The sequence below is a fragment of the Orbicella franksi genome, chromosome 2, assembly GCF_964199315.1.
Source record: "Orbicella franksi chromosome 2, jaOrbFran1.1, whole genome shotgun sequence".
Classification (NCBI taxonomy): domain Eukaryota; kingdom Metazoa; phylum Cnidaria; class Anthozoa; order Scleractinia; family Merulinidae; genus Orbicella; species Orbicella franksi.
Window position 1 is genome coordinate 9,105,880 of NC_138146.1, and position 21,157 is coordinate 9,127,036.

The 21,157-nt window shown below is 36.6% G+C and overlaps 2 protein-coding genes across 2 annotated transcripts; one reads left to right on the forward strand and one right to left on the reverse strand.

Annotated features, from left to right (window-relative positions):
• Positions 1 to 19: 19 nt before the first annotated feature.
• Positions 20 to 9,748, reverse strand: LOC145477965 (4-hydroxyphenylpyruvate dioxygenase-like protein). Its single transcript, XM_081455845.1, has 4 exons — positions 8,987 to 9,748; positions 5,044 to 5,195; positions 2,915 to 3,063; positions 20 to 1,613 (listed from the first exon to the last, which is right to left on the reverse strand). The coding sequence occupies exons 1-4, from the start codon at positions 9,744 to 9,746 to the stop codon at positions 1,451 to 1,453; spliced, it is 1,224 nt and encodes a 407-aa protein (XP_081311971.1). The 5' UTR covers positions 9,747 to 9,748; the 3' UTR covers positions 20 to 1,450.
• Positions 9,749 to 10,159: 411 nt separating this feature from the next.
• Positions 10,160 to 20,171, forward strand: LOC145477968 (sideroflexin-1-like). Its single transcript, XM_081455850.1, has 12 exons — positions 10,160 to 10,230; positions 13,386 to 13,559; positions 13,645 to 13,815; positions 14,232 to 14,330; positions 14,851 to 14,926; positions 15,103 to 15,188; positions 15,926 to 15,986; positions 16,880 to 16,946; positions 17,288 to 17,337; positions 17,579 to 17,628; positions 18,021 to 18,068; positions 19,336 to 20,171. Exons 2-12 carry the CDS (start codon positions 13,390 to 13,392, stop codon positions 19,433 to 19,435), a joined length of 978 nt encoding a protein of 325 aa, XP_081311976.1. The 5' UTR covers positions 10,160 to 10,230; positions 13,386 to 13,389; the 3' UTR covers positions 19,436 to 20,171.
• The last annotated feature ends 986 nt before the right edge of the window (positions 20,172 to 21,157 follow it).

Below are 21,157 nucleotides of genomic sequence, written 5' to 3' on the forward strand. Positions count from 1 at the left end.
CAATAACCAAAGGTTAGTTAAGTGCAAACTAACTTCATAATTTTATTTAACCAAAATTAGGCTCAATAACAGTTCACATAGACAAAAAGAAGCTTCCACTTCTGTTACAAGAGATTCTCCAGGAAGTGATGTTATGTCATTGGAAAACAATTGCAGGTTTTTTTTTCACAGCATCGCTAAAGGGTGGATCTGTGAAACCTAAGAAATTTTTAATATATAAATTATATATGTTGCGGTTCTATAAAATTGGTTCAATTTAGTATTTCCTTTGTTTGATATACATTATACTACACTACAATATTATACTAGGACAAAGGAAAATACCAAAGTGTACCATGTGGAAGCACAACATATATACACATGCAGTGCACGCAAAACACTGTCAGAAATTATTAAATAATTCTCATTCAATATATATTTATAGACTAATCCACCTGGACTGGAGCTATTAGATCAGGTCAGTGTGATATACTATTTCCTTCATTGAGATAAGTACAAGTCTTTTTGTTGTGTTTTCGTGTTAGTGCAGTAGGTTAATAAAAGTCAATAATTTACAACACATTCCTCTGGCTTCTTTTAAATATTTTGGGTTCTAGAAGTTGTCAAATGCTTGACATTTTAAATCACAAAGTACAAAAGTACAAAATAATTATTGTTTACAAACAATAAAACTAGCATTTAACTGATTGAACATATGTAGTTAAGTTTGATCTTAGTTAACATTTGATTTCAACTGTATGTGTTCTTTTTTCTTCGAGTTAAAACTATAAATAAAAATAAATAACCTTTTATTTTCCCTGCATCAGTGTTTATAGCCAAAGACTAGTGGGGCAAAGCAATTAGATTTCAGAAACAAATAATGCAAATTAGGCATAACAAGGTTAAAAAACCCCATCTGGCAGGAGGCAAAGGAGCAGAACTCTGGTCTACCATGAAACAACTCCAGTTAGTGGTCAGGGTGGGACTTTAACCTGTGACCTCCAGTCTTCAAGTCTGGCACCCTTTTTCATCTTGTTTTGGTACACATTTAACCACTTGGCCATGCTGACTCCTAGCTCCTTAGTTGCTTTTTTCAACTTATCCCTAGTCAGTGATAAATAATTATTATTGACTGGGAATAGATTGAAAAAATAAGTAACTTAAACCTAAAGAAAACAGGCCATGTATAATTGAAATAAAGAACTGAGAATAACACAAAAATTAAATACAACATATCTGCACAATATATTGTGTATTTCCAACCCATGCAGCTTTAAGCTACTGATTGACAGCATCATTTTATCGCAAGCAGAGTCAAATTTATAACTCGGATCAGAAGATTACTGGATCAACCAGAGTATACCAAAAAGCAACAGTTTTGTTCCCACACCAAGAAAAAAATGGTTGCAACCCATGTACAATGAAAGTGCCCATGTAAGAAAACCAGTTCTAAAGTTTAGAAGAATTATATTTACTTTAATTTATTAGGGTCACTATTTAGATACGAATCTACAGCTTTCCACAGTGCAGTAATGTTGCCAGCTCCAAACCCCGTGGCTCCACATCGCTGTATGACCTCAAGAAAGAATGTTTCTTTATTAAACAAGGGTTTTGTAAACACCTGCATCAGATACCTGTAACAAGACAAAGGACACGTTATAGTTTTTTAACATTCTATTGTAACAGATGCCAATAATGTTGTCAACTTGTTAACTATTACAGGTACAATGCTCAGGAGACTCAGTTTGTCATTTACAATCATCACTAAAAAGTCATAGATACAGAGGATTCAGTATGGTGGATAGCAAAAAGGAGGCATTTGCTACATGTATCAGACTTGTACATGTATCAGAATGTTACAAGAGAATTTCAGTAGTCTCAAATTCCTTGTTGTGTACTTGGGCAAGACACTTTACTCTGCCTTTATCCCTGCAGTCACGTACAGTATATCTGTATGGGGAGGCATGAATCGCTCAGATGACTTCGACTCACTCGAAAGACTACACTGCAGAGCAGCAAGGGTTATTTTTAACTTTCCGAAAGACCTACCATCAGTTGAAGCCCTCACCAGGGCCAAATGGGACACTGAGAACCTAATATAACAACCCCATTCTGAAACTAATTTATAAGATGTACTACAATGATTCACCACCCTGTATGACTGCACATATTGCAAAATCACAATCCTCCTATAATTTAAGAAACAGCCTTAAGCTGGAAATCCCTCATTTTTAATCAAATATCAAGAAATCCTCTGTATCTTACAGAGGTAAAATTCTGTGGAATTTCTTACCGATTGGATGCCAAATAGTGAACAGTGTAAACAGCTTCTCTAAGATGATCAATAATCTTACTTTGCTCAGGGACATTAGCTGTGCGAATATATACTGCAGAAGATGAATCGACTGCCCATTGGTATACGTTTATTAGTCACATAATGTCAATAATTAGGTAAATTATTATTAGCTGCAAATTTTTATTTAATCTAGATTAGATCTCACATTGTAAATTTTTTAATTCTTATTTTGTAATTATTCTTTGTTCATTTACACACGACCCCACAAGCTGCAAGCTTAATTACTTATCGTGTTTAAATAAAGGTTACTTACTTACTTACTTACTACTCTCACAGTACCTCTCTCTACCCAGGTGTATAAATCGGTACCAGCGAACTTAATGCTTGGGGTTACCCTGCGATGGACTAGCATCCCATCCAGGGGGGAGTAGAAATACTCCTTGTCGCTTCATGCTACGGAAACCGGGATAAGCTCCAGCCTGATGGGCCACTCGGCTCGTATACACACTTTACCTACCTACCAAATTCCTTGCATGAAGATGGTATGAAATTGGTACACTACTCCAAATGCTTTAAAGTAGGCTGGGTACAAGGAAGTGTTTTCTTTAAAAATCTAATACCAACACTTGATGAACTCACTTGGTGTTGTGTTGTTTCATACTGTCCACATTCTGCACAGGATCCTGACTGCTTTCTGAACTGAAACTCTCAGCATCTAACAGAATGCCATGTTTCTTGAGAGATTCAACACATTCTCCTACATCTTTTATTTCCCTGAGTTTGCCTTCCTAAGAAAAAGATTACTTATCATTAAGCACTGTTTGACATAGAGTCTTACCAAACAGAGAACTGGTAATATTACTTTACCAAAAGTAAACCACTACATCTTTTAGATCTTGATCATCAGAAGTGGAATTGAATTATTACAGAAACACATACAAGATAGCTATTAATTAGCTAGATGTTGATAAAGATAAAATAATTGCCATAAAATTATGTAACAAGCGTGTAAAGCTAATGTTTCGAGTGCTAGTCCTAGCGCAGTTAATTTACCTTTTAATTAACTTCAAGCTGATACATAGCAAAGTGATTCGTTTCCCCACCAACATAACCCAACAGTTTCTTTAGAATCTAATACCTTCATACAGAAAAAACATGGTGCAAGGACTTTTGACCTTTAAGAGCTGGTGAAGGATGTTGTTTAAATACCATATTACTCATTAAATTATTACAGGTATATAATTTTAATGGTGGATCCAAAGGCTTAGAGGAGCTGGATGATTTATTAGAAGTATCAAAACTCCAGTTTCCTTAATATAAAACAGCCAGATAACTGTAATTTCTAATGTATGGAATGCTAAATGTAGCCACTGCAGACTATGTCACCCCAACACCCCCCTCCCAATTTTGTGGACAGTTTGCCGATAACATGGCCTGGGGGAACTCCCATATGAAAAGGGTGGGGATGCTTGTTGTCTCACTTAGGGGTAAGTAGCAGTCAAAGAATCTTTAAGGGTGCACCTGAAGAAATAATACTCTTATTTCTGTTTTAGGTTCCATTTCCACCGTAATTTCTTGAGTCTGGTCTACTAACACAGGCTCCTTTCCTGAACAGTGACAGGCAATTGAGCCTATTCCAATTTAAGTGGTATCTCAAATAAAGCTCAAGCCACTCTCAGATCGGTCTCCTTTAGGGGTTTAATTCAAAATTCGAGCATCTCCAACCTTTTCATACGTGAGTTCCACCCCTGGCAGCATAGTATCCATTTGAAAAATGCAATGTGACAACAGGAAGTCTCCCTGAAGGATCACATCACAGGGAAACCAGCCAGCTAATAGTTGAGCCTGCTCTTGTTGATCCAGAGTACAGCATTTTCAAGCCCGAGGTCACAGTTTTTCACTATATGGACTGACCCTAAGCCGGTAAAGAAATGTTTATTTTTTTTTCCTGCAGTAAATTGGTTTTACAGATTACAAATAGATTTGTTTATGCAGCTCTCGGCTTGCGCGCCATCTACTAACGATTTGTAAAAAATCTTGGCAACGAGTGAGTAACTCAGATAGTAGACAAAGAAAAATGTGTTAAAGAACAGATTTTTTCCAAACTACTTTATCTTAGTTGCATTTATTTCACCAGTTAAGTTCTCCAAAGTTGTTTTTGTGGTGTGAAATTTCTTGTGAAGTTTGAAGTTTTCCTACAAAAACAATGTCTGTCAGTTGTTGCTTTTAAAATCATTTAAAATCAGACTTTTCTACCGTAAATTGAATAGCAGAAAGCGAGGAAATTCTCTTAAATACAGCAACGATCAGAGAGGTAAACTTGACTGAAATTCACTCAAATTTATGGCAAGAGAAACACAGGATTACGTGCCATTACAGCGCCAAGCTACAAACAACCAAGCAAACTTTCACAACTTCAAAACACTCAATTGAATTTACTTACAGTGACTTTCCTTGCCATTTTGAAGTGAACAGAGATAAACTTGCATTGACTAATTGTCAATGGATGTGTAAAAAAGGCAAAAGATTGATGATTATCGCTAACTTTTAGGAGCAAAATTTAGGCAGCGGAAAAAATCCGGCCCATGGGCCATATCGTAAAAAGTTGGACCAGTCACGTGCGTATGATTAGCCAATCAAATTTGAGGATTTAGGATTCCAGCCTGTCAGCTGCTTGAGAAAAAAATAAAACACAGTAAGATCTTCATACATCTAACCCATGAACATGGTTAGAGATTGAATTATTCCTAGCACTAATCACAACATACTTCAGAATAATATGTAGAAGGAGGATCAATAAATGCAACACCATTATCCTTTAATGTAGCTACAGCTTCTGTAATATTTGAAGTATGCAGGCCTATGTGCTGTATGCCTGGTCCACCGTGCTCTGTTAAGAATGTCTCTACCTGGTTAGGGCCTGAAAAAAAAACAAAAACAAAAACAAAAACAAAAACAAAAAAATAACAGTGGAATTAAAAGATGCAAGACTGCCATTAACAAATTCTACCTGTACCTTACAAACACTAGATATGGTTACAAGTACACAATAAATATTATTGTTCAGTGACAAATGCCCTCTTCCTCCCTCGCTGGAGAGTTTTGGAGAAAATGAGGGTCAATAAACCAATCAGAGTCTGTTTTTTTGTGAGTCTTTTTAAAGACAAGTGGTCCAAGAAATGAGTTGCAGCAGTCACACTCTGACAGATCACTACTACTTTACTTTATCAAGAGATGATATATATTAGTATCACACAAATGCCTTAACATTGTCAGACAAATGGTGGTAATCTTAATGCCATTACAGGTTACCATAGTAGTGATGCATCCTGCTAAAAAAAACCCCTAATTTTAGGTTTAAGTGCTTATAGGTCAAAAATGGCTTGGTGAAACTCATTTGTTATTAAATATTGAATTATATAAAGCATGTCAAGATGTATCTTTATGTGAATTTTAAAAAGATTATGTTGGGAGAGTCTAAAGCTATTTCAAATTACTGAAAATTTAAGGTGGCTCTGAGCACCCCCTCCCCATCAAATTTTGTTCAACTTTGTAGTATCTTGACATGAGGGTTATTTAACGTGTTAGTCAACATGGTGGGTCTTAAAAGGAGACATCCTCTGCTCATTAATTGAGCAGCTCTTGATCTGTCTTGCATGACCTATGGTGCAAAATACTGCAACAGCTGCAAGGCTCTGCTCTAGAAGTGCCTGGGTGCCACAGGCAACTAACTTTTGCCTTTGGGCGACTGGCAAAACTTACTGTTTTCATACAAACTTAAGTGCTGGGCACATGGTTAGGAACCTTTTAGCTCTTGGAATTTTTCTCAGACCACAGCCTTGAACTGGGGTTGTTTAAAACATGAAAAATTATAAACATTTGAAGTTGTCCTTCAGCAGCATATCGGAATAGATAAATATATTGATTCAATTGAGGCCTTGAGCTACTGTACTTTATTTTAATGCCAAGTTTTTGCTATTCTACAGTATCATCAGGGAATGAAAGAAATATTCCATAGTGTGTTATATGAGAGTGGTGTAAGTGACATGAATGATAGAATATATTAAGGACAGTGGGTGTAAATATGGTTATGGATGTATACAATAATATGGACAATAGCTAATTATGGTTAGCCAAATGTTGCAAAATTCAACAACTTGGACCTTCATATTCAACAACTTATATTTATGTTCAACAACATATATTTATATTCAACATTTTATATTTATATTCAACGATACGCATTTTCTTTCAACTTCAACCCAAATTATTTTCATTCAACAAAAATATTTGTTCAACTTCAACCAGAAATAATATCATTCAACAAAAATATTTGTTCAACTTCAACCCAGATTATTTTCATTCAACAAAAATATTTGTTCAACTTCAACCAAAAATAATTTCATTCAACAACAATATTTGTTCAACTTCAACCCAGATTATTTTCATTCAACAAAAATATTTGTTCAACTTCAACCAAAAATAATTTCATTCAACAACAATATTTGTTCAACTTCAACCACAATTATTTTTATTCAACAATAAAGTTCCCGGACATTCAAAATAGTCATTCAACAAAATTCCCCGTCCCACCCCCTGAACTACCCCGAACGCTGTCACAAATCCCTAGTGTTTTGGGTACCCAAAACACTGAAAGCGTAAAACTGATGCAAGTGAAATCATCCACAATTCTGCTCAAAACCCATTTATCTTCTTACGAAGCTTTGTCTCAATAAATTAAAGCGTTCTTTAGCTTGATATAAACACAATACGTCTCTGAAAATAGTCGCAATTCATAACAGACTGTCTGATCCGAGTCCGCAGTTATAACGACATATAAAACCGAATTCACGCGCCAAAGATCCTTGTATGAACATGCGCTTGGTGCCTATTGATAACCCTTGAAATGCACGTTATTCAAAACGAGAAAGGCGCTTTCTAAACCTCCGATAGTGCGGCGATTAAAATCAATATGCGAACGAACGGCCGTCACGCAATATGCAGGTCTCAAGCTGTGACCGACCTCTGTATGTGTTGCCTGTCGGAAATAAACTCTGGCTTAGACTTGTTTGTCGCTCTTTCCTGAATTCGGTTTTATATGTCGTTATAACTGCGGACTCGGATCAGACAGTCTGTTATGAATTGCGACTATTTTCAGAGACGTATTGTGTTTATATCAAGCTAAAGAACGCTTTAATTTATTGAGACAAAGCTTCGTAAGAAGATAAATGGGTTTTGAGCAGAATTGTGGATGATTTCACTTGCATCAGTTTTACGCTTTCAGTGTTTTGGGTACCCAAAACACTAGGGATTTGTGACAGCGTTCGGGGTAGTTCAGGGGGTGGGACGGGAAATTTTGTTGAATGACTATTTTGAATGTCCGGGAACTTTATTGTTGAATAAAAATAATTGTGGTTGTAGTTGAACAAATATTGTTGTTGAATGAAATTATTTTTGGTTGAAGTTGAACAAATATTTTTGTTGAATGAAAATAATCTGGGTTGAAGTTGAACAAATATTGTTGTTGAATGAAATTATTTTCGGTTGAAGTTGAACAAATATTTTTGTTGAATGACATTATTTTTGGTTGAAGTTGAACAAATATTTTTGTTGAATGATATTATTTTTGGTTGAAGTTGAACAAATATTTTTGTTGAATGAAAATAATTTGGGTTGAAGTTGAAAGAAAATGCGTATCGTTGAATATAAATATAAAATGTTGAATATAAATATATGTTGTTGAACATAAATATAAGTTGTTGAGTATGAAGGTCCAAGTTGTTGAATTTTGCAACATTTGGCTAACCATAGCTAATGAGTAGAAGTGATAAAGCGGTAAAAATAGAAATAAGGCAGTTCAAGATAAAATGAAATGAAATAAAATAAAGGTTCTCCGAGTTCGATACATTCTTTGGGAAATATACGATAAAATGGACAACCGCTAATGATTAGCTATTGTCCATGTTATCATATACTTCCATTGATATTCTATCATTCGTGTCACCTACACCACTTTTATATCATGCACTATGGAATATTTTCTTTCATTTCCTGATGATGCTGTAGAACGGTGAAAGTTTGGAATTAAAATACAGTACAGTAGCTCAGGGCCTCAACTGAATCAATACATTTATCTATATGAAAAATTATGGCACGATGAAAATTGCTCAAATATCACTGTCTCAACTGTGATTAGCTCTCAATATTTGTAAAGGCGGATGCTTACAGATATCTGGATCCCATCATTTTGTGTTTTAAACATGCCTACACCCCCAAACAAGGTTAGTTTCGGGTTGGTTCAATGGTTATCAGCAGTCAGACAGTGAATACAGTTTTACATTCAAGTTAAAGGGTCAGGCCATAATTAGATAGTTGGCCTTCACTTATGGTTTATGTAGGCATACCTACCAACCCCCAGAGTACAAAACCTGGAGACGCCTAGAAATCTTTGCATTGTAAGAATATAATAATTATTTTTCGACAATGTCTGAATACTCTCCGACAATCACCCAAAGGCCTTCCGAACATTCCTGACATCTTGAAAATAACGAAATTAATGAAAAAAAAAAATTAACAAGAGCCACAGTAGGTAGTTCCCGGGAGGTTTGGTGCTCTAACCGGGAGACCGCAAGATTTGATGAAAAACTTGGAGACTCCCGGGAGAACCGGGAGAGTTGGCAGGTCTGTGTAGGTAAATTGACTTGTACATACCTTGTCCAGGGAGAGGTTCTGCAAATACAAACTTAACTCCTCCTCCTGGTTCATCAGTGTCTATAGTCAGCTCTGACTCAGAACAAAACCAATACTGCATTGCAGTTAACTTCATTCCAATACTAGCACCTTGTATTGAACTCTGCACAATAAAGCCATCTGCACTTTCATCCGAACTGATATTAAACCTGGTGAACCCAAAGCAATTTTCGTACCATTTCATAATGGAGTGGGAAGTTCCTAGAGGGCATGCAAACGTTATGTGATCAAAATGTGTCAAAATACGATCACCAAGAATTGTTTTGTGATGTGGTGAATTTGTCGAGGTTACATAACCCGGCTCCTGTAACGCAATCGTGTTGTCACAAACATTGAATCCCGGCAAAAACACTCCTTTATAATCTGATGCATTTAACAATGTGTGCACAACGTTTCCCACAGGAGTTCCGATAACAGCGGATTCCACTTTCCCATTGCTATCAGCAAGTGTTTTTGGTCCCCTGATAATTTTGCCATCATTTCTTTTAACGATGTCAACCGCTTTACCGACATCTTTGACTTCAAGGGCGACATTGAACACTGTATCCCTCTCACAAGCACCCTCACTCAGCACAAAATTTATGGAATCCCGGTTTAAAGTGACTTGACTAAGAGACGGAGAACGAGCAAGCACTCTGAATCCAAATTTTCCACAGAACTGCTTCAGACTTTGCTGCAAATTCTGACAAAGTACTTCAACATGATGTAACCGAACCACCATCTTTCTCCTTCACATGGCTACACTAGATCCAGGTTCTACTCGTGCTGCGTTGGATCAAAGTCCCCCGTTTCGAGCCCGCAGTCTCTCTAACTCCGCAATCAGCGGAACGTGAATCCGGGGAGATTGGGCTCGAGATTGAATTGGCTCCGGGGGCACTCTCTACATGGCATTGCCGGGGATCATCCTTTTAAGTCTTAAAAGTGTGTTTGAGTCACTGAGGACGTTCAATTTCAAATTTCCATAGATTTAGTATGTCTGTTGAGTCTGCCACCGTCTGTCGCCCGGGTTTGCTAGGAGGACGGTGAGGGTAAAGACGAAGGCCATGTCGAACAGGGGGGATATCAGCGACGTAACCGCCCCCGCGCACACCCGTGTATGGTTTGCGGTGTATGCTGGGAGCGAATCACTCGGCAAGAAGATTCCCCTGATGCCGGTTGCGCTGCTAGTGGTGAAATCAGTGAAACCGTTCCACGTGTTATACAAGGTAAGAAGAAGGAGATTTCCCGTGTTTTCTTAACAAATTTTTACCTTGTTATATATCTTTTAGAAATAAGGAAGTTGATTAACGATACAGCATTCATTTATAAAACATGCACGTGGAATAGGAAATTTGATTAAGTAAGCTTGCCCTTGTAAAATTATGTAGGCTTATTCCTTCAAACGTTTGAGATTATGTTAATCTTCCATGTCGTAGTCCAAAGAAAGATTTATCTGACGAAACCGTAATTAAATACTTTCGTTTTAAAAAAAAGCATTAGTAGCGATGTGGCGTTAAATACAAGGCTGGTACCCGTGAGTCAAAAAGTAAGTACTTGCTAACGTCGGGCCTACATATGATTGAGTTCTTTCCATGTAAAATTCCAACACATGACGTTATATGTGATGCAATATTAGATTCTTACTTATGTAGTGTAGAACTATGTTACACTGTAACATCGATAACAAACAATTCTTCAAAGCACTCAAAAGGAAGCAAGATGCTTGTAAAGAGATGATTGGCAAATATCGTTGATCTTATTATGCATCAGTCAATTCCAGCAGTGCCCATCCCCCCCCCCCCCGGGCTAACCCCTGGGCATTAGCATTTTTTTAAAAGAAATGGGCAAATTCCCTGAGGTGAGGACACATAAGCCGTCTCAATGCCCCGGGGTGGGGACGAAGAAAGAAGGCAAATGCCCTGTCCCTGGGATCGTCGCCTTCCAACACCTCCGCAGTTTTCTAATTAATCAGTGATTAAAACGGTCAACTGTTCAGTATTTTAATGCAATGGTAAGACTTCAAGGACAACAGTACGTGTTAGGTGATTCTGATTATATTTATTTCTTTATATTTGTTTTTAACAGTTTGCTAGAGGATAGCTGGGATTGCGGCAAACATGCCCCCAGCCGCGAGCAATGATAGGCGCCTGTATTCGCAAGCTACTTTTTCTGTGAAGAATCAATACATTTTAAATGTTGATGCATTGCATTTTAAGCTCACAAGATCTGTCTTGAAGATCGCATCATTTGAATTCGCAAACCTTAAGTATTTTAACTCTACTTTCATGAATTTAAAAAATGCTAGGCTAGTTTTGAATGCGAAATGCGAAATAGTTGTGTTCACGTCAGTGATTGTCTTGTGATAAACAAAATATAGTTCACCTTGTCGCTTATATCTATATGCTTACAAGTAATGAAGAAATATCTAAAATTGAGAAAACATACCTTTAAAAACATCTGCAAGTTTCTCTAGTCCCTGACAGACAAGCCACTGTTCGACAAATTCCTCGTCTTTCCCGATGAACTTATCCATGGCACTTTCCAAAACACGTGTGTTGAATGCCTAGGGGTCGCCTCAGGGTACGCAAATGCCCAGCCCCCGGGTCGCGATAAAATTGCGGATGCCCCACCCCCGGGACTGACAACGTGAGCAAATGCCCCGCGGTTGCCCGTGGGGGGGGGGGGGGGGAGGGGATGGGCACTGTTGGAATTGACCAATGCATTACAAGCATGCATAATATGATAAAAGTGCACATTGATGAGAGGTATATAAGCTTAAATCTTCTATAATTCTTCACAATTATCTGGAACTTGTAATCATGATTAATCAGGCTTCAAAATCGATTGATTTGTACATTAGAAGAAACTACCACTTTTGGTTTTAGTGTTTTGGTTCTCCTTGGCTCATATATATTTGTTATGATAATCTGAACCAGTAGGAAACATAATTAAACTACTGAAAGACAATAGGCTGTTGTGTGCTTAGTTACCTGGCCTATGATTACAAATGAGGCCGGAGTGTGGTATTGTATTCACCGTTTGTCAGTAATTGATTCACTGGCCATTGTCAAGGGGTTATTATGGCAGTTGGAATGCATTTTAGTGGCCATTGCTGTTGTGGAGAGGTAGCAGTCTGTCCGCCAGGACCAAAAAGTGGCTACTGTAGAGAGGTGGCCATTAGTAGGGGTGGCAAATGGTCCTTTAGAAACTCTGGGTCTCACAAAATTTTAGTAGAATTTCACGGGTCTTGCAGTCTCATTTTTTTAGCAGCTATGTGCGTCTCGCAGTCTTGATTTTTATACCAGGTTCAACTGTAGTGTACAACTGAATGTCTCTAATCATATGCTTTTAATTTTGGGGGGTTTATTTTTATCTTAGATGACAAATACATGTAATTCATTCACAGTTAAGTTAATACTTCATGATTTCCCAACACATTGTAGCTACAACTGCAGCGGAATGCCAATTTCTCAAACATCAACAATAAGTTTGAGAAATTTGCAATATAATTACAATGTTCAGTAAATGTGCCAGTCCCAGTTGTTGAAAACCAACCAATTGCAATAGAGCATGATTATTGCATGATGAAGATTAGCAGTATATCATCAAAATGTTGCAACCTTCATCACAAGTGACCACAACATGATATAAATGATAATACTTTATAATATTATAAGTTATGCTCATCGCAGTTATACACACAACTTAAGCAGTTGTGAAATTAAACCCTGAAAAAAAATTCAGGCCTGAATAGGATTCAAACCCATGACCTCTGCAAAACCGGTGCAGTGCTCTACCAACTGAGCTATGAAGCCAACTGGGAGCTGGTCACATTGTGACATTCACAACTGCTTAAAGGAGCTCAGTCACGGTTTGAGCATATTGAAAAGTTTAGCCTCAATTTTTCAAATTTGTCATTTGTAATCTGTGTTAATCTTCGCCATCCTTAGCCATCCTTGTTCCTTTATGGGTTATCATTATCTCTTTGGTGTTTTTCTATCTTATTTAACTGTTATTTTCAGGTTTCTTACTATTTAAAGGCAATTTTGTATGTGGCCAAAATAACTCAAAATACCGTGACTGAGCCCCTTTAAGTTGTGTGTATAACTGCAATGATCAATCATATCTTCATATCTTTCTCTGCAATTCAAATATATGGTCTTTCATATATTCACTTGTAATATTATAAGTATTGTAGAAAATGGTGGCCATTTCTTTGAGGCTTAGCTTTCTTGACGGCAAAATGTTACATTTATTCTCTTGCATAGAACCTACACAATGACCATAGAACTTAATTTAAGAATTAAGGTGAAAATGAATTAATGTGATGTGTGTTTTACAATTGTCACAAATTAAAATGTTTTTTTTTATTTTTCACCAGAAACATGGAAACTCCTAGATTAGAAGGTGGAAGGATTAATTTGGATGCCCCTCGTTTTGACCAGTCAACATTTCTTGGACGTGCCAAGCACTTTTTCACTGTTACCGACCCAAGGAATGTTCTACGTACAGCAAAAGAACTTGATGATGCGAAAGAACTTCTTATACAGTACAGGTACAATGAAACAGTTTTATTTTATATTGACTTTTATCTTTTAGAAATAATTTGATTAGAATCAAAATTTGTCTTTTGCCAACAGACAAAAGAAAGAACCTTCAGGAACCACTGATGCACAAGTATGGAAAGCTAAAAAAGTGTATGAATCAGCATTTCATCCTGACACAGGAGAAAAAATGTTCATTATTGGCCGAATGTCTGCCCAAGTACCAATGAACATGTCAATATGTGGTTGTATGTTGACATTTTACAAGTTAGTATCTATTGTTAAATCATTCTTAAAGCTTAATTTAAATTCTGTGGTCTAATATGGCTTTAGTGTTTCATGCCATAATAACAATTTTGGATATTAACTAGATGTTTGTAGTAACTGGGAAAAAACTGTTTCTTGTGATAGGTGAAGCCTGTTTACAAACCAAAGTGGCTTATCATGGGGCAGATCATCACTCTGGTTTCACAGTCCAAAATGACTAAGACTGTTGCCGAGATGCTAGTCTGTTGTCAGAAGATACCCTTTTCTGTGAAAGTTTCTGTGAAAAAGAGTGTTGTATACCTGTAAATTTATCCTGGGAATGCAAGGATTTTTTGAGAAGAAAAAGAGTTTCCAAAAGTTTCCATGAAATTTCTGAAGATAATTATTGATCCAGTTATTGTTTGTGGTTTTTTCAGGAGTACGTCAGCAGTGCTATTCTGGCAGTGGATCAATCAGTCATTTAATGCTGTTGTTAACTACACAAACAGAAGTGGAGACTCCCTTATCACAAATAAGTAAGTGTTATGTATTGTATGCAATTTTTAATCATTAATACAATATAAACTTTATTTCAAGAGGGTTGTAATGCTAAATAGAGAATAGCACTAATAAACCTGCAGCCCTCAATGAAATTACAAATAATATAAAACACTAGAAATATATAACAAACAATAAATAATAGAATAAAACAAGCAAATTAAAATTAATTACTAACACTACAATTACAGTATAAAACTTGATATACTAATTTAAATAGATGAAAAGTTATTGCTTGGTAAGAGCAGATCACTCTAAAACAAATAATCCCTTAAAAAAGGATTATTAATCTGCCTAATGAATAGTGTTAAATAGACAATTTTTTTTAAGTGCAATTTTCCTTTCCCAGTCAGTCAGTCTGTCTGTTCATCTGTCCATCCTTTTCTGTCCCTCTGTTTGTTTATCCCTCTGTCCGTCTCCCCAATAAAATGTGAAATGTGAATGGAAGTAATAAACTATTAAAGTGAATTATGTAATTTTGATCTCCTTTTGTTCTAGACAGCTGTGGACAGGTTATGCATTTGCCACAACAGGAGCTGTTGCTGTAGCCTTGGGATTAAACCACTTAACAAAGGTTAGTATACTTCTGATAGTGTAATATTGGCCATGAAAAACACTGATTGGAGTGTCACTCGTTATCATGAGCCACAAAGTGGAAATAAACTGGCCTTTTGACTTGACAGGAGTGAGATACCCTGTTAAAGTTAAATAAGCATGTGTTAATACATTGTTATTGTTTTATTTTCACAGTCGGCACCACCTCTGATTGGTAGATATGTTCCATTTGCTGCTGTTGCCGCTGCAAACTGCGTCAACATCCCTCTTATGCGACAAACGTACGTGAATACCCACAGTATAGTTAGATAAACTTGTGTAAACTTAAATGTGTTATTATATAAACAATTTGATATTCTGTGAACTTTACTACAGCCAAGGATGTAAGGATATTAGCCATAACAAGAGGATCTGATATCCCACATGCAAACCAAGCTGATATTCCGCCCTTAGCTTGTAGCTATAAGTGAAACCTGTATCAAGTGGACCCCTATTAAGCAGATACCCTCTATTAAGTGGACACCAGCTTAATCCCAACATTTTCTTCCTACATTTACTGCAAAATAAACCTGCATTCAGCGGACACCTCTGTTAAGCAGACATGGACACCAATATTAAGCCATTTTGCTGCACAAAACCTGCAATAAGCGGACACTTCAAAGGCTTTTTACCTCTGAAAACTCAGCTCAGACTCTTTTAACATATTTCAACAATGTCATTTTAAAGTTAAGTAGATTATTCCAGATTGATGCATTGACTGACTGGACATTGTGCTATGAGCAGTTTTTGATCTTACACTGTGTTACATGGAGTTACAAAAGGGTTATTAACTATTTAATTGCACAGTATATTAGAAGCTGTTTCGCAGACACCCTGTATTAAGCAGACACCAGTGAGGGTCCCTGAAGGGTGTCTGCTTAATACAGGTTTCACTGAACTTGGTGTGTTAGAAGTGTGTCCTGTTTATTTGGTATTTAGTGATTATATAATTTCATGACTTGTTATTGACTGAAAACAGAGAACTAATGAGGGGAATTCCAGTGACAGATGAAGATGGAAACAGAATTGGGGAATCTAAGGTTTGAGTCATTTTAGGATGCCTGGCTAATTAACTGTTTAATACAAACTTGATAGGTGGAAGCGTGGTGCATCATCTCATGGTTAGTGTGTCCAATGTCGGTATTGAGCAGTGCTTGTTTGAGCCCTGGCCGGGGACACTGTGTTGTGTTGTTGGCCATGGGCAAGACACATGTTTATAAAATAAGTCTCAAAGTGCCTCTCTCCACCCAGGTGTATAAATGGGTACTGGTGAATTTAATGTTTGGGGTAACCTTGCAATGGACTAGCATCCCATCCAGGGGGTTGGGGGTGGGGGGAAGTAGAAATGCCCCTAACTGCTTCATGCTGTGTAAATTGGAGATAAGTACAGGCCTGATGGGCCTCTGGGCTTCAGTATGCAGCCTTACAAACTCGATAGTATCAATCACTTATAAATGACTGTGAGCTGGATTGAGACAGACATGGGTATTGAAATTACACTGAACACGGATCATCCACTGACTTTAGTTCATTATTTTGCCACCACAGTCCAACCCCTAATAAACAGCCACCTTTTAAACAGTCACCCCTATCAAGTGGCCAGTAATAATCCCGATGAGGGCTTTTCCATTGTTTCTACCTCTATTAAGCAGCCAACAGTCCCTTTTAAGCAGCCACTATACAAAGGCAAGATGCTGAGTTTTCATTTCAGTTTTGGAGAAAAAAAATTTAATCTTTCTTGAATACACTACCAATACAAACAGCCTGGCATGTGGTTATTTGACAGCTGTATTGTGGACACCTTGATTGGTTGTGATCAAGTTCTCTAATGTTTTGTCCAGTTTTATTTAGCTTTATATTGATTGCAGCATAGTAATTTAGATAATTAGCTCAGCTGTTCAGAACCTTATTGCAGTACTTGATAATGTTTTAGGCTGCTGCCAGGAAAGCCATAGCAAGCGTGGTTGTTTCCAGAATAATCATGGCATCTCCAGGAATGTGTGAGTAAAAAAAAATAATTGTATTTAAATTGTTAGCTAGGGAATGGCAAATGTACCTAGAAAATCATGGGTCACCAATAATTTGGGTCTGGCATGACCTCAAAATCTCAGAAGTGTTTGTGATGAGTCGTGAAACCATGTTTTGTGCTTATCTTTTTGTCTCTTAGTTTAAAATTGTTTAAGGTTTGGTCCCAGATTTTCAAATAACAGTATTCTTGAATTGTGGATTTTACCATTAATTTTGTCACCCCTGCCCATTCCTATGCAACCCGTTTTCTTGGTATTAAAATTTAAGAGTGTTCATTAACCTTGTGTGTCTTTTCTCCAATTTTTCTATCCAGCCATCCCACCAATAATTATGAACTATCTGGACAAAAAGCCTTTCATGAAGGTGAGTGTCATGTTGTGTCATGTCCTTTTTTGGGTGAATATTGTTTCACTCAGTTACATTCTGCCTAGAAATGAGAATATTTCATCTTTATATTAAAATCTGGTTTGATTCAAAAAGTCAGTGATGGATTTTTTTGTCATTCTGGTGTCAATAAAAAGCTTTTTTTCAAAATTTGTCCTTTTTCAAGAAATTTCTGCTCCAAATTATTTTGAGACAATAATATATTTTGTTTTAATTATAGCGGTGGCCAATTTTAGCCTCTCCAATCCAAGTGGCATTAGTGGGACTCTGGTAAGTTTGTTGGTGCAAGCACATTTCACACTTGGCCAGGCTGTGTTGAGTACCTGCAAAAGTACAGAGAATAATAAATGAATCTTAAAAATAAATTAGAAAAGATGACAGTTTTTTGCAAACTATAGTCAGCTAGCTTCCTGATCTCAGAGAGTGACGTACATTACTTGATTGTGATGAGTCAGGAAAAGTAAGCAAAAACTGTATGTAAAGATTATTTGTCTAGTCTTACCGTCTTTTGACGTGGATATGTAATGTACTTACATGTGTAAACGGAATTTTCAATATGTCCAGTTTAGGAACAACTTCAATTAAGAGTTTTGTTCAGGGGATTTTTTGCTAACAATATTATCAAGATTGAAGTAACAGTGTTTTTGTCCTTTCTTTTTAAGTCTGGTGTTTGCCACTCCTTTATGTTGTGCAATCTTTCCACAAAAAAGGTTAGTGTCTTGATACTAAATTTACATATTTAAAGAAGAAAGGTCTCTGTAGAGTCCCTTGGCCGGGACAAAATGAAAGTGCTGCGTAGGACTAGTCATGAACAATGTGTTATCACAAGCAACTGTCAACTTTACTGTCAGGTTTCACTCGTGAATCTCTGCGGTCGGGAATTCTTATGTGATATAAGGTGAGATTGCTGTCATCATTTTGTTAGCGAACAGGACTTTGGGTGTGATGCCCAATGATTTTACCAAGCAGAACTACTAATACTTAAGGTAATATAGAAAGGTCTCTGAAGAGTCCCTTGGTCTATACAAAACAAAAGTGCTGCATAAGACTAGCCATGAACAATGTATTATCACAAGTAAATGTCAACTTTATTGTCAATACTAAATTTGTGGGCCAATGTGTTAATGAGTGCCAGTACTGTACTTGAGGAATGCTTTAATGCCACCAAAAGAGGGTGGAATTAAATTGAAAGAACAAAATGTGGAGATTCTGCATGAGAATTTATTGTGGTAGCCTGAAATATTAGCCATCTCGTCATCTACTTGGGTGAAGGAAACTAAAAGTCTGCATGAGTAATTCAAGCCCAGTGGCCAATACCATCATGGCTAAACTGACTGATCATGTTCAACAGACCAGACTTCATCGTCTGACAAAAATTATTCACTTGACTCTGTAGATGACTTCCACTCAGGTTGTCGAAATGTCAGTCACAACAACAGTTCTTTTCAGAACTACCCTCATCCGGACGATCACACTATACGAACTACTGATACTCCTGGGTTCAAATCATCTACTATGTAAAATATGGTGTCTTGCCACCCAGAATGCACTATTAGATAAGACAATAAAAGGCAAATAAACCTTGAGAAAAAAAGGTTAAATTTTCGAAGACAAAATAAAAAAAAGATAGAAATGAGAATAGACCAACTGAATTGAAGAGCAAAAAATTCAGTATATAAAAGGAAAAAAGGTTGCAGATTTTGGAATGAGGATTATCACTCACTGACATGTAAGAACGAGAATAAAATTGTATTGGGAATGATGTGTGCAATACTGAATTTTTTACCTTTTCTTCTTTAATGTATAAAATAAAATTAATATTGTCTGATCTAAAACAAGAAAATTTAATTTGTCTTGCAAAGTCACTTACGTCCTGAACTATTGATGGAAATGGGGTTTGTTTATTAAATCTGCTTGATAATGTGTAATGCATAATAAACTGTTTACTTGTTTTTTGTTTTGATTTCCATACTGCAGCTCCATAGCAGTCTCAAAACTTGAACCTGAGCTTCAAGAAATTATCAAGAAAAGAGGTGGAGCACCGATGAAATATGTGTACTTCAACAAGGGACTTTGAAGCCTCCTTTTTAGATATTTAATTATTGATTAATACTGAATCTAGAATTTGTATGATGTACAGAGCATCAGGTACTCTACAACGTGTCGTTAGAAAACAACTGAATTTTAATATTGCTTACATGAAGTAGTTGCAGAACAGTTACCTCCTCTGTGATCCATACTCACACCTTTTACTTCCAGAATCAAATTAAGTATGTCTCTATTTACTAAAAATGTGAAGTGTATTATGCAGTACAAGGTGGCTGCATGGTGTGACCATTCCTAATAATTTAATGAAGACAGCAGGAAGCACTTTGATCTAGTGCCGTTGGAATTTTTAACAAACTTTCAATATAATTATATGAGTTCAGTGTGCACTTAGGAGTGCAGACTTTGAATTTGGTGATCTCATAGGCAGGAATAATCACTTCAAAGATATTTTTTAAAAATTTAAAGCACATAAGCATGTCTTGAAACCTACCTTGGTAAATGGTGGAAATGCATTTATTCACATCTAATATTCAGTCATGTAACTGGCTGTTTTATAACAAAATAAATTATAGACCACTCAAATCAGATTCCTCTAATGAACACATTGATGTATCAACCATTGGTATTAATTAATGAGTCATTAATTAATTAATAGCAACATTATTCTTATTTAACTTCTTCTTTTTAACTTATTTGCCAGAAATAAGATATTTTTCAATGTATCAGTTTTTAGCAATAAGAATATATCAAGGGTTTTTGATTTTCACATTCCTATAGATAAATTCAGATATAAAATTTAGGAAGTGATATTAGTTGGGCCTGGGAGGGTTAGGTTATTTTTTGTTGTGGAAATTAATTAATGTTATTAGCACAGTATGAAATGCATGGCTGACTTCAGTTTTTTAGTAGCATCCCTTTTAATTAGGCAGGGTCCACACTACTCCAGAGAAATTTGAAAATTTCTATTGTCAAGGCCTACCATCCACAATAATTCGTCATGAAAATGGAACTGTGTATGTAGTTATAACTGGCTATTTCTGTTGCAAATATACAGCCAAGGGGGATTCTCCATATCAGTATGCCTTTGTCGAGTTTGTGTACAGAAATAACCAGATTCTCTATGTTTGTTCATTGTAGACATTATATCCAGCTTTGTTTTATCAGATTAGCACTGTTTAAAGGTGCGACTGCTAACAACCGAGTGTCTTTCAATAAAAAGAACCAAAACTATACTTGAGTGGGTGTCCTGCTGTGTGATCTGGGGAAATGGTTGAAGTCCTTTGTGTATGATTTCTTTTTAATCCTCCACCTGGAAAAACAGAAAGGAACAAATGGCTGGATTGACAAATTATAATGCCTCTGAAACTGAACCGATTTTAGTGCTAATTTGTGGCAGAAGTGTTGCAGCCCCTGTAAGCTTGTAATTCTGTTTGTTGTCATGGTGTAGCAGCTGTTATATTGTTTTGAGGCTAGGGAGATTGTTTCTGTTGTTTGTTTTATTGTCCTCTGAAAGGGTATCAAGTCATTCATGTCAGACGTTACGAGAGCTGCTACCTGACTCATTTGGGTTGATGAGGCAAAACCCAACATGATTTTTGAACAGCTGAACATACATTTTTCAAATGTATATATAAATATATAGACAAATATATTCACCTAATACATTTTTGGAGCTCCATCCCCCCCCCCCCCCCCCACCCCCTGCATCTAAGTCTCCATACCCCATAACCTTGTGATTTGGCGCATGCCA

Excerpts from the sequence above, each read along its gene's own strand:
- LOC145477968 (XM_081455850.1), top strand. The coding sequence starts at position 13,390 with ATGGAAACTCCTAGATTAGAAGGTGGAAGGATTAATTTGGATGCCCCT. Across the intron at positions 14,331-14,850 it reads GACTCCCTTATCACAAATAA|ACAGCTGTGGACAGGTTATG; the intron begins GTAAGTGTTATG and ends CTTTTGTTCTAG. Across the intron at positions 17,629-18,020 it reads GTGGCATTAGTGGGACTCTG|TCTGGTGTTTGCCACTCCTT; the intron begins GTAAGTTTGTTG and ends TTTCTTTTTAAG.
- LOC145477965 (XM_081455845.1), bottom strand. The coding sequence starts at position 9,746 with ATGGTGGTTCGGTTACATCATGTTGAAGTACTTTGTCAGAATTTGCAG. Across the intron at positions 3,064-5,043 it reads CTTCTACATATTATTCTGAA|GAAGGCAAACTCAGGGAAAT; the intron begins GTATGTTGTGAT and ends TCTTTTTCTTAG. Across the intron at positions 1,614-2,914 it reads ATGAAACAACACAACACCAA|GTATCTGATGCAGGTGTTTA; the intron begins GTGAGTTCATCA and ends GTCTTGTTACAG.